The sequence below is a fragment of the Calonectris borealis genome, chromosome 4, assembly GCF_964195595.1.
Source record: "Calonectris borealis chromosome 4, bCalBor7.hap1.2, whole genome shotgun sequence".
NCBI lineage: Eukaryota > Metazoa > Chordata > Aves > Procellariiformes > Procellariidae > Calonectris > Calonectris borealis.
The window spans coordinates 83258811-83276815 of NC_134315.1; the positions used below are offsets into that span (position 1 = coordinate 83258811).

The following is an 18005-nucleotide window of genomic DNA, read 5'->3' on the forward strand; positions in this document are numbered from 1 at the left end:
AAAGCACAGCGTGGTTTGCAGACCCCGCTAACTTCAAAGAGTCCTGCTCAGCCATTCACACAGTTTTAGAAAAGAAGGAAAAAGATAAGGATCCCTTTTGATTGAAAGCTTGGCCTGTAGGTCAGGGTTCGGGTGCGAAACGGGGCTGAGCAAAATGAAGGCGCAAGCACATTACAGGCTCGGTGCGGGAGCTTGCCGTAATCCACTAGTTTACCATAATCTGCTGTGTTTGCTCTGGGGGGAATGTGGTAATTTTCCCAAGTGAGCTCTGCCCTGCCTTCTCACTGTCCCGGTACAGGGTGTGTTTGCTAAATTTATGGTTATTTCCTCTCCCCATGCAAGGGGTCTATGTCTTCTCACTATATCAGTAACAGGAGATCAGTCTACCTTGAGCTTCATTAACGATGTGCTGAAATTCAAAATGTTTTCTTTAAAGAGTACACAAGCAGCAGGGCAATGCTCTCCTTTGATCTTCAACCTGCTCACACTGCTTCCTGCTCTGCTCCTTCCCTGATCACTTCTGATACTGAACTCCTCCGGACGTCCCAAAGAACATGCCACCATAAAACAGGAGGACCAGAAGCAAGAAAGTACCAATAATCTGACTCCAAAAACAATATATCCACTCAACATCTCTAATTACAGACAGCCAGGACAGATTCACGAGCCTCAAGCTGGAGACAGGAATGTTTTTAATTACATTCGGACACTAGACTGCCAGGTAGCCAATTGCTCTGTCAAATTATCCAAGTATGGTTCCTCCCTCCTCATCATATACATCTCCGAAGCTGCTAACACTGAAAGCAGGTACACCCTGGTTTAAAGATCACGGTGGATGCCAACCATAGCCTTGCTAATACTTCACAACAAGATGGTTTGCTGGATGGGCTCTCGTCAAACACCGCGGGCGTTAAAAGATTTTGCCTCAGAATTTGTCTTGATTGGATTAACATCATCTGTCCACAGACTCGTGAGACCCCGCAGGGGCTCTGTGTAACACTGTAATTAAACAGCAAGACACGGCAGGGCAGAAATGGAGGGGTATTCATTCACATCTCATATCTTGAATATAAACCCTTGTCAACGGTACTCCTGACAGGGAAGTGAAATGTCCTCTAATTCTTGCTCCACGGACAGAATTTGCAAACTCCTATAAAATGTGGGAGGAAAAGCAGGATCTGTCTCTGCCACTGGCTTCAGTTCAGGTAAGTGGGTAGGGTGAATCTAATATTGGGCATTTCTGATCACATGCCATTCTTGAAAGTTCATCAAGCCATTATTTCTATTATAGTAGAGAAACCCTTATGACTTCAAGTAAGAAGCAGCTGCAAAGGTAACCGTGATGTTGAAAATAAAGTGTGGATCTTTATACACATGACATGACAAGGAAATGCATTGTGTGACTCCAAGGAATTAAATAAAGCCAGTTAACAATGATGGAAGCAAAAGCACTCCACCACAGGGAAGGCGGCAGAACATTTTAAGGCAATGTAAACTTCCTTTTATTGCAACATAAAAGCTGCATTTACCTTCTTAATCTGAATTATTCTGCCTGCAGAAAACATGGTCAGGCTGTGATTCAGACACTTCTCATGGAAAGAAAAAGAGACCATGATCTCTTATAAATGATCTCTTTTTCAGAAGCATATCCTACTTAGGCAAATATATCATGAGCACCTTTATCAGTATTTTACATCCAGCTGAAACCTTATTATTGCTTAACGGATAAAACATGAGTTATTATAAATACTGATAGCATTCGAGTTACCTGACCAAACAGAAGACACAAATTGTCCAGAAACTCTGGCTAACTATGAAAGAAAGCTATGTTAATTAAAAAACTTTCAGCCATCCCCTTACTTTTAATCCTAAAGCAAAAGGATTCTGAATACAGGGCAGATCACTGCCTGCAGACGGAGAGCCAGCAGGTCTTGGGTGACCAGCTTCTTCCAGCTGGGCATAAGTCCCTCAGAAACACCTTTCACCTTGGTCATTGGGTTTTCATACACATAGGACTCACTGCAGAAACAGCTCCTCTCGGAGGATTTCACCAAAGATACTAACTCAATGGCTTGATAAACGTAGAACTTTGAGGGAAACTCAAATGATGCCATTTGTGATAGTTGAGAATTTCCGTATTTCTTAAGAAAAAAGGACATACTTATAACACAACTTTTCACTCAGATATCCTACATGCAAAGTAGTTTACTCTCATCCAGCACTCAGGATCCTTGTATCGATAAGTCCTATTTCTAATTTTAATGCAGCACAGAACAGAAGCATGATCTTTCTTATCAACCTCTTCCGACACCCTGACACCCTGAACATGGAAAGAACTATCAGCTTCTACTTCTGAACCCTGATTTGGGAGGGTGCTTGAGGCTGGCACTGGCTGTTGAGCACGTCCCTACGTTCTGTGCACATGCTTAATTTGCACCACCATCTGAAGTCCACTATAATAAGACTCACACACAGGCTTGGCGTGACGGAGAGGCTTACATGCTTTCCTGAATACAAGCGGCTGAGGCGTCTGTCTAACTGAGAAGGACCGCGACCCAACTTTCTTTGCACAGGGATCCGCTCAGCAGACTGGGTTCAGCAGCCTCACAAATCATAACCAGACCGAAAATTTTGTTTGCTGAGAGAGCACAAAGGTTCCCATCTAACATTCTACCTCCTTCCATCAGTTGCACAGTAAAATCCTGATTCTTTGGAGGCAAAATGACTTCTGAAAGGAGGGCATCTCACTGGCAAGCAACTTGTTACTTACCAAGATCAAAACTAGAGTTTTCTTTAGTCACTAGGTCTCACATAAATCTTTCTCCTGCAAAACTGTCTACCTGGATGATGTATTTTGTCTAAAACAGTGATACTGATAGATCTCCGCAAGCTCCTTCACCTCTTGGAGAGGTTTAATAATGAAATGTGAAGCTTCACAATGTCACATCAAGTAAAAGTTCTTCACAAGTTCATTGGATATCATAGTGTAAAACGCCTGCTAAGATTTCTTTGGTGGCTTTTTTCAGTCTGCCTTACTGCCATTGTGACAAGATTTATGCAGGAAAAGGCCCCAAGTTATCTGACACAGCCAAGTTTTTTTATGTTTAATGCAAGTTTGGGGAAAAATGAAGGCAACTTGGCATTCATTGCTTCCAAGACACAACACAAGAAAGCACCTGTACTTATGTTAACCTGAAGTGCATGCCCAAGAGCTTTGCTTAAAGCAGGACCATGATTCCTTCTGCAAATATTCATACATAACTGATGTTGCATTAAAACCCTGTCTGTTAATTTGGCATAATATTAGCTATGAACCTTCCTGTTTCCTGACGGCAGAGATGCTGCAGGATAACCTTCGGCCACGCTGGCAGGAGCTGCCAATGTGCTGGTAAGGTTCACGAAAGGCAAAGTCAATGTGTATGATGGGGGCTTGGCTGCTAAATGATCCTGTTCCAAAGTTTTCATGTGTTTCTAAGAGGAAATGAAGTTTCAAGCTAAAAAGTAAATGCTTTGTTTTGAGCAGAAAATGATGATTATTTTCATGAAGAAAGCCAGTGCCATCCAACCCCTGTCATGGAACTGGGAAATGACACCACACTGTCCTGTGAAGATTGTTATTCAGTTACCAGGTTTGGTCAGGCAACATCTCTCATGATGGCCTACCTCTTCTCTCCAGGCAGATAAACTGTGGTGAAATGGGTGACATAACATCCCATCATGAAGCCCAGGCTTCTAAGTAGAGTGAAAGAGCATGTCACCTAGGATGGAAATATTTTGGGGTTTAGTCTTCAAAATTCCACATCTTTTTTTTTTTTTTTTTCCTTCCAAAAGGGTTGAGGGGACAGTTTTCACTAGGTCTGTCACAGACATCCATTCGTGGTGTCTTGTTTTGCTGGTTGGGTTATTGGACGGCCAGACCCACCAATGTTACTGCTGATTTACTGTTGGTTATAGGTAAATAACGCTTACAAGAATAAAAATGTGAAAATGCAAGTTCTCAGAGCCTCATCAAGAAAAACCGCCCACGTCCAAGTCTGAGGGTTTTCAGAACTAGGGCTTTGGTTCAGTTCCAGTACTTTATCTAAGCCATTAAGGAAATGGGGTTTTTTTGGAAAAGTTTGGACCTGTGACTGAGTATTTGCAAAGTTCAAAACTGAAGCTTTTTCATTTTTACCAGAAGTGATGTTCGTCTTGTGAGCTGAAACCAACGCATCGATGCTAGCAGAAGATCCTTCTGCACAAGAAATGTAGTAAAAACTAGGTAAAATGACTGGAGAGTATTTGGAGTGGCCTGGATCGCTCTTTGCAAAGGCCAGACATTCAAGGTCTTATTATTCCCTAGCATATACCATATCAAGGGAAATAGACACGTGGTGCACACACGTTATTTCCCATATACTCCAGTATAAAAGAGAACAGAATCAGACTCCAAAGTAATTGCTTGAGAACTGTTAGTGAACTTTCTCTGTAAGTCTCTGTAAAGCCCAGAGCCACCCATCATGCATACGGTATTAATTTTAAGGGGATAAATAATGCAGAGCAACGAAAAAAAATCCCATGCAGTCAACCCACAACATTCCAGAGCTATTTACTGGGTGGGTTTTTTTGTCATTTTATAGGTTTTTTAACAGTTTTAAACACTGTCCTGCTTGATTCATTTGTTTGGACTCCAGTAAATAACTGGAGGTTTTTACAAGTCTTGCAAACACTCCGCTATTATATTACTCTAACCCAAGCTATAATAGTAGTGATCTGTGACAGTTTGATAGCTGCTGTATATACAGAGCTGAAGCTTGGATTTTTTTTTCTTTCCTCCTTTTTTTTTTCCTTTTGGTGAGAGCTGGGGGAAGGCAGCGACAGTCAATCTTGCAACGTGCTGATTTGTTCTGCTGGTGTCTCTCACCCTCCAGCTTGTCAGATGTATTTTTCAGCGTACACTAAAAAACTAATCAAAACAATCCTGCAGCGTAAAAGGTGCAGGCAGCGACTTTCTGACACTTTTCAGGGATTGCCATCACTGGGAATTCTCATGCCCCACCACCCACCCTGAGTAACCTTCATAACAAAACAGGGCTGAATGCCTTCAGAAATGATTCAGGTCAGAGCAAATGTTGCTCATGTTTTATCACCCGGGAAACTCAGAAACTTTCCAAGAATGAAGTTATGGGAGCCGGGCAAGCCAGGGAGCTCTAATGTACTGTCTCTCACAGACAACAAGGCCTCAGTGTCAAAGCAACAAGACCAAGGGCAGAGAGAGCGGAGAAGAAAGCCGCCCTGAGAACCTGCAGGACACTGGTTACAAACAGGTGGCTGAATACTAAAGAAAGAGACACAGAGAGAACAAGCAGCAAGACACAGGCCTGAATGGAATATATTTTACAGCCTGGCATGAGGAATTTAAGGAATTAAGAGGGTTCTTTTTTGTTTCCCAGCTTAGCAGAAATATTCAGGCTTTAATTATCACTCGTCTTGTTGATGGAACATAAATCCCCAAGAATCCCCTTCTGGGGCACTCTGCAGTCTTTGACTTACCTGACACCCAGAAAGAATTGGATTTTGTGCCTGACATTGCTGTCAGCAAATAAGAGAAACTGGTGTTAGAGGTTTTAGCCTCCTTTGTTGATCTTGGCTTGCACAGTTTGAGGACTTCAGGCAGATTGGCATTAAACAAAAAAGCCCAATGTGCTTTTGCCCTAAATTCCAGGGTGCTACTCTGTGACAGGAGTGCCAGCAGTCACCTCTCTCCCTTCCTTCAGCACATGGCCTCTCTATCCAAGGGCTTGATCCTGCAAGGCTGCGCGTGCTGTCCCCACACCAGCACGGGCGTAATCCAGATCATTTCAGTGGAACTACTCACATTCTTAAAGCTGATCATGATCTTAAAAGCTTTGCTGGATCAAATCAGAATATTTGGCAGTGCACGGGAATGAGTCACTCGGGAACCACGTATTTTGGTGAGCCTGATCACCTTCATGGCAGCATTGCATGCAAAAGGCATTTCTGAAGTGATTTGCCTGCACTTTGCACTGCGCTATAAACTCCTGATTGCAGGCAACATGCCCTTTTGCTTAAGCAGCCCAACAAACATCCCCAGTAAGTGACAAAGGCAATGAAATAATGAGCGGAGCAATTTCCAAAGTCTGGGACAGGTCAGAGCCAGACTGAAGTGTAAACCATGCATTTTTGGCTTGCCTTTAACTATGTCAGTACTTGCGAGTGAAGTGAGTAAAGAAAACCTCATGACCTCTAGGCCTGGAGCAGCTCACTGAACTTATGGGGACTCACCATGAAAGGCATGTTGCAGGTCTGAGCCCAAGGTGAGTATTAACATCTTCAAGACTCTTTAGCTCAGGTTTCAAGGAAAATCTCCCTCTAATTCACCTTCGTTTCTGTTAGAGCCCAAATGGGTTTAAAGACAATGTCAGGTGAAAGATCTGGAGGGAGTTAAAGCCCCTATTGTCTGTCAGCCTGACTTTAATCCCCCAGCGGTGCAGAATGTGTTTTGGTCTTTGCCCTGCAGCTCTCGCTATTCTAACCACATTGCATGAGCTGTATTCTGCCCCATTTGCTCAGCCTGTTTCCTCCACCGGGGTCACAGGACTGTGACTGAAAATAAATCTATCAGCTAGAGAGAAACCTCCTCTTTACATCTCCAAGGCCTGATGTAGTTTATGCACAGGATTTAAAGCAACTCACTCTGTTGTTCCTGTGCCCTCTGGCAATCCACATTCAATGCAGGAGCCAGGTTTTATAGCATAAACAAAGCAGGTTGCTAAATAATTGAGCTGACAAACTGGTTGGAAAGGTTGTGCTTCCAATCTGGCAAAGAGGCAAGCTGGTCCCTTGACCTCAGGAACAAATCCTGCCCCTGCTTTTAGCGAACAGACATCACCACCGCCCCCCGGTCCTACCAATGTGTCAGGTGATAAAGGTAGGTGATCAAAATGTATGGCTCTTAGAGATTAGGCCCTGAGACATCAGAAATCCTGCTTGGCTTAACCTTAAAACACACAGGCTAGCAGTCAAGTAATTGCTTTTTTTTTTTCTTTTGAGGCATGGGAGTAAGATGTGGGGACAATTCCCAAGGATCCTCTTTCCAGCCTCTACCCCATTCCTCTCTGTTTCTCCAGAAGAGGGAACCAGCAAGACGTTGGGTATCTGCCTAAAGGAGAGGGAGGAGTCACAAGAGCCAGTGGCAGAGCTCAGAAACTGGGAAGGGCACCACGGCTGCGCACCATCACAGTGAAATCTTCCTAAAGGTAATCAGTGAATGCTTTTCCTGGAATACTCTTACAAACTTAACTAATTCCTGCCTTCCAGAAACATAGCAATGTACCATCTCCAGCATGAACTATGACTGCTTTGTTCAGCCAGCAAGCAATTATACTGTACTCTTCATTTCCCTGGAGGGAAGCTGAAATGGCAGTGACACTGAAAAATAAAAATCTTCTCATCAAGCAAATTTTATCCTTGATGAATCCCTCTTTGAACAGTAGCCCCCGAAGAGCAAACGTGGATAAGGAACCTGAAATGTGACAGCATGAACTCAGAGCTGGCATAAGATTTACACTAGAGTCATTTTCATTAAAAAGATAAGATCCTTCAGAATTCTTAGGCAGCTTATGGTAACTAGGAACCCTTATTCATTCTTTAAAAAAGCCATTGTTACAAACTCTCATAAGCCCCCCACACACAGGCGTACGTCAGATGAAAGATGTCTGCCCGCTAAGTTCCATGACAGAAAATATTTTAATGACACTGAAATTAAAATGAGATCCTCTTACGTACACCTTATCTACAAAAAAATAATGCTTAGCTCTTAGGTCTTTTCTTTAGGAAAAGGTAAAGCACTAATCCAGTGCCACCTGGAGACGAGTGGCAGAGCTGGGCGTGGAAAGGGGTCTCGCATATCTGAACGTAATGGAAAGATGAATAATCACTGTAGAGCAGAGGAAGGCTGCAAGGATCAGTTACAGCGCCTCTGACGAGTACTGAGCTGTTGCTATTGATGTTTGTCACCAAACAGCACACTTCGCAAAATTTCTATTTTCAGAACTGTTCTCAGTAACAGCTAGTGCCATTTCATGTCCTGCTGCTCTGAATGACTTCTCAAAAGAAATTACTGTTTTTCCGTAACACCAATCTGTTGATGCAGATGGGATTAAGAGAATGCAGCTCAGTGCATAAACGTATAAGAAAGAAACCACGTGACTTTCTGCTACTGAGTGTTGCTTTGAGAACTAACCTCACATACCTCATAGGCACAAGTGATACCATACATTCAAAAAGAGCTGCATTCCTACTTAATGAGGTTATTAAAATGGCTCTCTTCATTTATTTGTGAATTAGTTCTTTGGAAATGACATGAAAAGTGCAATCATCAAAAAAAACATTTGAACATCTCATTTACTTCTTATCACGGAAGAGAAACAAGAAGAGTCTTACAGAGGATGGAAAGCATTTGGTAAAGCTCATCGATTTCACAAGACAAATGTCTTGAACAGTTCAAGACTGCAATGGCCTCTTTCAAAGCAGCTCTCAGACCAGCCACACTGCTATGCCACTCAGTGCTTTTCAAACCTAAAAACTTCACACCAAATGTCACTAATAAAATACATGTATTTGGGCCAAACAACTCCACGCCGTAACTTCACAGGCAATACACTTCTGTCACAAATAAACATGACCTGCTGAATCAGCCCCGAGGGTTGCAGTGCCGCAATGACGGCCGTAACGCCCTTTGGGCTGATGAGGACTACCTGATACCACAGGGCACACTTGGAGATTTCTGCTGCCTGAGGGCCTGACTCTGCTTTTTGCTCTGCTTTTATGGCAGCAAGCACTGTTGGTTCCTAAGCCACGAGCAGGGCTCATAGGAGATACAACCATGTAGATAACAACTAGCAATAATTAGAAGCCACTGTCCTGACTCCAAGGCCAGTGCTGTATCCAGCACACCTTACTGCCTCCAGCTCACATGCAGGGGATTGTTCATTTTTTTGAAAATTGTTTTGTCTTAATCCCCTCATTTCAGCTACCTCGCTAACAAAGCATTGCAGGACTAGACCTGATCCAAGGCATCCGCTGGATAGGAACCAGGTCATGAAGTTGACCAAGGCGTTTATGAAAAAAAAATATAGGACATATTGCAAAGGAGCTGCTCCACCCTACCATCTGCTAAAACAGAAATTCAGGATCAGACATTAACACCAAGTAAAGCTGACATTGCTGGACCTTTCTCCATTATCTGGACAGCACGTTAGCTCCTCAGACTGTCCTTTCCACAGAGGCTCAGACAAAACTGGGACAAGGAACAAAGCACCTTTCACCCCAGAGCATGTTGTGGGTCAGAAGGTCATAAGACAGCTCAAATTAACCTTGCGACTGCTGCTAAAAAGTTCAGGGCCGTGGAAAATACTCCTCTGCACATCTCCCAGGGTGCGGTCAATGCTGGGAAGAACAAATGTGAGTGTGGGCAACACTTGGCAGTTCAGGCCTGCAAGCTTTTACTCACATGAGTAATCCTTACTGTCTGATTAGTCCCACTGCAGTCATGAGGGGAGGGGGTGCCCATGTAAACCTGCAGAAGGAGGAGAAGAGGCCTTAGCAATGGAAACTGCGCTGAGACATACACGGCGGTATTTTTGCAGCCCCTTCATCTGTTGTGACTTTTCAACATTTCCTAGTCCATCCCTTTGTTTTTCCTCTTTCTTTTCCTCTAGTGTTTGTCCTTGTCAGTGAGGCAAAAGCCCTTGGAAAGAACTGCCGGCGGTTTTCTGGTGGCCCACACACATGGCAGGCTGGATGTGCTGTCTAGCAATGTCATCATGTGGCATTGCATCACATAGGTGCGCACGGGGGATGTAAAGACATAGAAACACCCTTAGGAGAGGCTGGGAGTAACAAATGTATTACAGGAAAACCTGTTTACAAGAGCTGTACCAACTCAGTGTTACAGGTCCATCAGCTGCTCAGGCTGTTCATTCTGTTCAGTCTGCACAACTCAGGGTCAGCCCAGCACTTACTGCTGCCTCCTTAAACAGCACCCAGAGTCCCACAGGAGCACTCCAAGACCCCCAGGAGCACCCTAGGAACCCTAGGAGCATCCTGTGGGCACCCAGAGACCCCCAGGTGCCCCCTAAAACGCCCAGGAGCACCCCAAGACCCCCAGGAGCACTCCAAGGGCACGCAGAAACCCCCAGGAGCACCAACAGCATGTGTAGGAGAAGAGGCTCTTGCTTCACTACTTCCACCGAAGGACAAGTCTTACCTGCAACCTGCTTTTAGTGACCAGCTGCACTTATGTATGTAAAGCACGTAACGAACAAAATACCCCAAAAGACACGTGGACAATTTGCCCAGCAAAACTAAACTCCCCGTTGTTCCTCACCGTTTCTTTCCCAGCACAGTTCTCTTAAACAAGCGTGCAGAACAAATATGGCTTACTTTTGGTAAGCAATGCGTGCGCCTACACCCACACACACCCATTCCCACACCATGAGCTGTAAAATGGCTTCCAGCCCTGTGGCTTATGATTTATCCTCAACTTCAAACAAACAAAGATATACGTAAAGGAAGGTACAACGCTGCGTTTTCCTGGGTTCTCCTCTGCGGCAGAACTGCTTTATGGTACCTCCTCGTCATGTGTTCTTCATTTCTGGTGAACCCTGCGAGAGCTGAAAAACCGCAGAATCCTCAGGAGTGGGGAAATGCCAGAATTATAAGCGTAAAAGTGATTTTCAGCAGACATCCTGAGTTAAGAGGCAAGACTTTCAGCCAATATCATGACCTACTAGGACGGCAGGGAGCAGACCACAGGCAGTGTCAGCTTTACGTGTGAAATCCTATAGATTCTAACACTTATGGAGAGCTACAGGTACCTGGGGTGCTCTGTTTATTATGCATATATTCAGAAGTACTGGAAGCACAAGCCAAGTTTGTAGTGCTCATGGTGCCAGCCCCTCCACAACGACAGAACGACCAGTTAGGCAACGGGGAAGAGGAGAAGCAGAAAGGCGAAGGTCATACACGGGCCCTGTGACCAGAGCTCCCATCTTCCAAGCGCTGGAGACACATCACAACTACCTGCCTGGCACTGCAATCATGGCATCCTTCCAGCTACATGAAGTTCGAACACTACTTCTCACCACCACCAGCAACGTCCTGCACGCCCTTCACTCTAACTGGTGGATTCTTGCTCCTGAGCTTGTGGGGCTGAATAGACCTGGGGGCTCCCACAGGCTGGATGGCAGGGAGAACGATGAAGAATCTGTTTCTCTTTTTAGCTTCAAAAGACTCATTCTTGGGTGACTGAGGCTGAGGAAGGCGATATTTTTCTTTTGCTAAGAAGAAGTTCTCGCCACCTACTTAGCAGGAAAATCTCCTGGGCTGCGGTTACAGCAACCAAGTCAAAGTACAAAGACATTCCTCTGAAAATTAGAGAGAAAGACCTTATTTTTTTCCTTTTAATTGCCATTTCATACCTTCAGCGGTGCAATGTATTTTGCAAAGTGCTTTGCACATGGTAATTAAGCCTCATAACATCCCTCACACACTGCCCAGACAGAGAAATGCAAATACACAGCAGTAAACATCTTACCTCTCATCCCACAGTGAATATATGGCAAAGGCAGAAATGAAACCCAGGCATCCTGGCCCCCTAATAATTGAGCTCATCTCTCCCTGACACCTCCAAATAAAGGAGAAAACTCTTTTCTGCTCAGCAGTGACAATCTGGTGCCTATTCTACTGCTCTCTACCAGCCAGCCCTGCAAGCACAGAGGCTGAGAGCAGAGGGCACAGAGACCAGACTGTCCCTTCAGCTCTGCAGGTGCTCCAGCCTAAACAGAGAGGAGTCAGTAACAAATTGCTAAAAAAGTCAGGCTGATATAAGACCTGTTCCATAGGGAGAAAGAGACTGCCAGTTTTCAGGCCAGCCAGCTTGCTGGGTAAGATGCAGGTTTCTCTGCAACTCCAGGGCCCATTTATCATCAAAGGCCTGTTTATGTACTAAGCAATTGCTTTTCTGAGCAGTTTCCTTTTCAGAGTAATGGAAGTTGACTGGGGAGTGATGGGATTATTCACAGATCTCCCTCTTTCTGGAGGAGCCACCATTTATATTTCTCCCTTGGCAGTTTCACACAACCTGACCAAGACCAACAGGCTAATGCTTTCCCTGAGTGCTAAGCTCCCACGTTATTTTGATCAAAAATGTGGGACAAAAGCAAGAATGCTGACCAGCATTTTACTCTAGGTTAAATGGACATCGCTTCACCAAAGTCACAAGATTTCCATCCCATTTGCTGTAGGAGGACCAGCCCAGTAGCATATCTTTGCATTCCTAGGCTGCGTGCACACTGTCTCTTTGCTTCTAGACAACACCTGCACAAAGCAAAACACCAAGTTGCACAAAATTGCCCCAAGAGGAAACAGTTACCCATCATTATAGCAATCCAACAAGAGTCTGAAATTGTACACCTAGTAATCAGACTTTATACAATGTAACTACAGGCCTTTATGTTAATGTTTTCTATGAGGAAAGAGGTATACTGCTGATTTTTTAGAAGTAGATATTGGTTAATTATTATTTCCTTAAGCTTCCAAGGGGATTAGAGCTGGGTAAACAGTGAAGAATAATACTAGCTGCCTTACTCCCAAATTTAAACGATGTTAAGCACTGACGGTTTGTATTTTTCTTTGCCCCTAAACATTCACGTGAAGGCTTGCTGTCTCTTTGCAGAGCACCAGACATGCACACGTACTAAGACTGCACACAGATCTTACTGAAGGGCTCAATTTCAGACACACCAAAATGCCTCCTGTCCTCCACGGTGCAGAATCGAACTGCAAAAAGACAACAGACGCTTCCCCCTCAACCGCTCACTCCGGCTACGCTTAACTTCAGACTCTGCAATAAAAGGCAGCATGGAGCTCCCGGCCGCACGAGTAGCGCTAGGGAGAGCTGGGTCACAGAGAGACCTTCTTCAAAGAGATTGGCAGAGGGGCGACATTTCCTGACATACGCACCTTGCTAGTAATCCAGGAAGCAAAATGAGACAAAGTCACGGTCCTCATGTCTCTCCAAGAAGCTGAAGTGGCAGCACACAGAGATCTAAGAGGTTGTGTCCTACACCACAACCAAAGCTAAGCTCCTAGGACACACACCACAGCCGACACTTCTGGCTATTTACACTGCTACCTCCGCTAGTTGTTCCTGGAAAACAGTCATGGTCTGAAAAAGGTTAGTCGAGAGTATCAATCAAGATCTTAAACAAGAGATAATTTTATGAAGTATCAGCATCTGCTTTGATGTTCTTAAAGGGAGGGGAGGAAAGGCCATATTCATTCAATGCATTTGTTTATTCCGAAATTACTGATTCCTTCAATGCACCTTCTTAAAATAATTCAGGGAATTGTAGCTCTTCCACACAGGCACGACCATCTCTCCTTCCTGATAAACTGGTACCTCACTTCAGTCTGTGCTTATGAATAATAAATACGCAGAGCTGAAATTGCTGGTATTTGTTTGTAGAGGGGTAAGGTCACTCACTGCCTTAACTCCAGGCCTGGAGCCACATCACTTGCTTTTGTCCTTAATGACATCATGAAGCTCGCGCCCTTAAAAGACTGCTTATCAGCAGCAGAAAAAAGAAACGCCTAGGAGGTTCCAAAAACTCATGTCTGAAGGCTTAATAGGTTGATTTATGAGTCTGGGTCTCTCCCACTGTGGCTCAAAGTAAATGTTCAGTTATGATCTTGTGAAGGACTGGCTGATGATTTCCTGCTTTGTCAGCTTTACTAAAAGGAGAAGCCTCTGTTCCTTTTCCAGAAGAACAGCCTCTCTGATAACTTGAAAAAACAAGAGCAGTTCAAATTCCAATAGCACTAATTCATCATTAGGCTCAAACTTCTTTTCCTTAGATCATTTTAAAAAGCCTATGCCAGGCAAGGGAGATAGCACTAAACAACATGGCATAAAAGCACCTGGATCCCGAACAAAACATGAAAAGTGCTGTGTTTGCATTTGGTTGGGGAAAAAGTCAGTTCTTACCTGGCATTAGCAGCCAACCTGGCAATCTCCAAGAAGGACAAGGCACGGGGGATTCTCAGGTATGCTAGCACCTGGGGATAAACTTCAGGCACTTCTGAGGTTTTAGAATATGAAAGTGGCAAAATGCCTTGTGCTCTCTATAAATTTTGCAGCTCTATTTCCAGAGTGTGGGCACGCATGACCCGTGAATAAAATTTTTCCTACTCGCAGTTGGATACAATACATGGGAGGCATGTCCTGGGACGGGACATTCATAGTAAACCAAAGGACAACTGGGCCACACGCTCTAAATGGTTAAATGAGGTGTGGGAAGTGTCACAACAGCTGAGCCAGTATGTATTTTGCGCAAGACCTTCTAGCACAAAAGCTGTTTTTTAAAACGTCACAGGGAATCTCAAGTGTCCATGAATTTACCAGCATCATCCAAGAGGCACTTAGACGTGTAAATAAAGTAGCTGTGCACTTCGTCCTGGCTCCCAGCATGTAACCCCTGTGCAGGAACAAACTTTGTCAGCTCTGATAAGGATATAGGCTGGTTACACAAAGGTGACTGGCCCCACAGATGGCATGTTATGAACCAAAGAAACGCTTTAAATGGTTTAAGGGAACTAACCTGTTTTACCAGACGGCGGATCTGAGGCGGGTAATCCAAGCCTAAAGCAATCCAAACCTATCATAATGCAAGGGGTTTTGGTTTGGATATGCTGGATGCACACATAGGTCTTTGGGGGACACCTCAAGTTGACTTTTAAGAATTCCTACTAGTCAGTATAGAAATGTCCTTGGAAATTGTTATGTTTATGTATCATGCAGAGACAACCAGGCCAACGAAGTAGCCTCTGACAAACAGAAGAGAAATTAAGCAAGTATTCCTTTAAGAATTACTGAAAAAGCAGCATATCCCAACCAATTTAGGAACAAAAAACACAGCTGAAGTGATGGCAATAGAGCATATGGAATAAAAAAATATGAATAAACTGAAGGACAAATGACCGCAGACAGAAGAGATGTGAAAAAGGTGTGGAAAAAGGTACAGAGCAAGCTGATACAGCTGTTGCTAACCTTTCCAAAGAGAAATCACTATAACCAAAAAAACCCAAAAACCAACCTCTTTTTCTCTGATCCCCAAGTATCTGAGAAACAGAACTTGCTGCTGCAGGATGATATTGGGGAAAAAATCCTAAAAAATACAAGACTGAAATAAGACTCAAAGAATCAGTCTCCGGGGTGTACTGTTTGCCAGGTATGTTACTGAAAGGAGCCAATTCTATGTACTCTGAACCCCTCTTTGTTAAGTGATACTAGAGACAAAACACTAGGTTAAAAGGAACACTGATCTTCTTAGAAAGGGTCATTCATATGTTACTGAAAAACTATTAACCTTCAAAATGGTGTGTATTTTAGAAGGTCTCTGTTATGCAAATTCAGTGAAGACATTTTTCAGGGCCAGGCCCAGCCCCAGGTTGTTTAAGATTAACTAGTTACTATGTCGGGAAGAAACAAAGCCAGTAAGGGACTTGGGAAAGGAGGTACTAAGTGTTATCTGAAGGTGCCCCATGATAACATCCAAGGTATCACAAAACCGGCTATTCATCACCTGGGCTCTCCTATGAAGATAGGAGAAGCTCGGTGCAAATGGAGAACATGCGGTAGGCTGCCACTACCTGCGGTGAGCACACCGAGGGGATGCCTGTGACAAGCGTTAGTGTGGTTGGTGCTCTGGAGAGCTGGGGTCGTACACTGCATGGCTTCAGTGGCAAAGTTTATGTTGTTCCAGGTGGTTAAAGTTATTAAGGTGAAAAAATCTCTAATCAATGTCATTGCATTCCAATCAACAGACACTGCAGTATCTGACATAGACTGACAGCTTGAGGAGCAAGGACACAGTCCTTCAGCTCCCCTCTGGACAAAGATGAGATGGTACCTAGGATCAAGCTTTCTATTTTTGCTAAATAACGTGCCACGAACGGTGTAATTTCCTGAGGCTAGGCTCACCTCTTTAATGAAGTAATTCCACAAACATTTACTTTTACCCTACACCAACCTCAAGTGATTCCTTGGAGTTGTGAGAGTAACTTCCTCTGCTAATATCTTCCTCAGCATATTGGAAAGATGAGGCTTCCAGACCAGCAGTCAGTTTTTGTGAGCTACTTGCGGCTTGCTCTCTCTCTCAGGCTGCTCTCACTCACATGTTTGCATGTATGCACCGTGTTATTTTCTCTCTGGCCCACACACGCCTCCTTTGCAGGAGACACACTGCTAAGGTAGAACCTGCTGTGTTCCTTACTCTACACGGTCCTCCTGACCCTTATGGAAAAATATCATACGGAGTGCAATCACACTAAGGAGGCTTAAAGATGCTACTGTGCAACTCCCATGTCTCTGAAATTTGAACGGATATTTCTGCGAGCAGGTTTTGCCAGCCAGAACTGCTCACTCAGCCTACAGAAATCTGCAGAGTCATATGATCAAAGGGTCTTTCCCCCCCAGAAGAATTTGGACTGCCAGAGCTGCCTATTAAGGAAATACCAGAAAGTTGGGTGTGTCTGGGCAGCTATCTGCCTCTTTTCATGCTATCGTGCCTGCATGTAAGTGAGAGACAAAGGGGAAATCTGCAAGTCCACAATGCAAGGATTAGACACTTTTTTTGCTAAGTCCAGAGCAGAAAAACATGCGTGGAGAGACCCATTGCTGCCGAGCGCTCAGAGTGCTGTACTGCCTCAGGCTACACATGATCCATCTGTGTGGAGTGAAATGGCAGCAGTGAGTAGAAAAGACAGGCAGAGAGGGAAAGAAGACATGTCACTTGTTAGCCTACAAGCTCTCCCCCTTCTTAGTGATAACTACGCACAAAACACACCTCTCTTTCCAAAACAGGTTAAAAATGAGTTTTCTGCTGAAACATCAACATTTTTCAACATGGACAGCAGCTGGTTTTGCAGCACATTTTCTCTAAATGTTTCCTGCTCCTATGGCATGTGGGTAACTTCAAGCGTGATAGAGTTTGTATCGCTAACACACCTTCAGACAATGGCATTTATTTACCAATGCCTTGTCTGATCCTGCCTAGGAGATGCCTAGACGCATGGATAGACGCTGGAGACTACTCCATGCCACTAAGCGTACGGCAGGTAAGCATTAGCTGTTTTGGAAAGGCTTGAGAAGAGTCCAGGCTAGCATACGTTACAGTGACGGCTGTGAGCCCACAGCAACTTCACCTTGTCGTTTTTTATGCTCTCAAGGCACAGCTGCAAAGATGAGAACAGAGCTTATGAGCTCCAGGGCCCACACCAATACACCACTCGCTCCAGGATACAAAGAAACCAGAGTATGGTGCTTTCTCCCACTTCACCCTGTGAGACATGGAATCACAGCCAATCTTCAAAAGCAGGCATTTGAGAAAACATTTTCAATTAAAGAGAACAAATGAATGGGCTCCCACAAAGATCAAGTCCCAGCATTACTTGTCTGCTGTGTGTGAAGGCTCGTGCTGTACTCTAGAACTCTTTGTAATGCACGGAGCTGTTAAAAGGGCATAATAAAACCGCAAGCAAGCTTATAATGCCAGTTCCCAACTTTTATTAAAGCAGGAGTCGCCCACATTGATACTATGGGATGTAAGTTAGGCCAAAGAACTAGACCAATAGTGAGAGAGAGTGAGCTAATAGGTTTGGAGACTAAAGTTCACTCAGGGCTCACAGCAGCTCTGTAATATTCTTAGACTTCCCCCCACCCCCCCAAATCTCAAAACATCCATCATGCTTTGGAAAAGCCAAGTTCTCACTGGGGCTTTCCTGGCTGCAACTGAAAGGACCACATCACACAGCTCTCCTCAAGGTGCTCCAGGGGAACTGGAAAAGCAGCAAAGAAATGGCAACATGAAATCAAAAGATGAGAATTATTCACACTAAATCGTCTCCCTTCAGTTGTCACCCCCAACCTCCTGCTCCAGCAA

The 18005-nt window shown here is 44.3% G+C and overlaps 2 protein-coding genes across 2 annotated transcripts in view; one reads left to right on the forward strand and one right to left on the reverse strand.

Annotated features, from left to right (window-relative positions):
* The window catches only part of SHROOM3 (shroom family member 3), a 154498-nt gene that overhangs the window by 69182 nt on the left and 67311 nt on the right, over positions 1-18005 (reverse strand). The window lies entirely within an intron of this gene.
* LOC142081546 (uncharacterized) lies at positions 15537-15835 on the forward strand. The gene is given in 2 exon segments (XM_075148215.1): positions 15537-15645; positions 15648-15835. Coding segments are annotated over 2 exon segments (297 nt in total).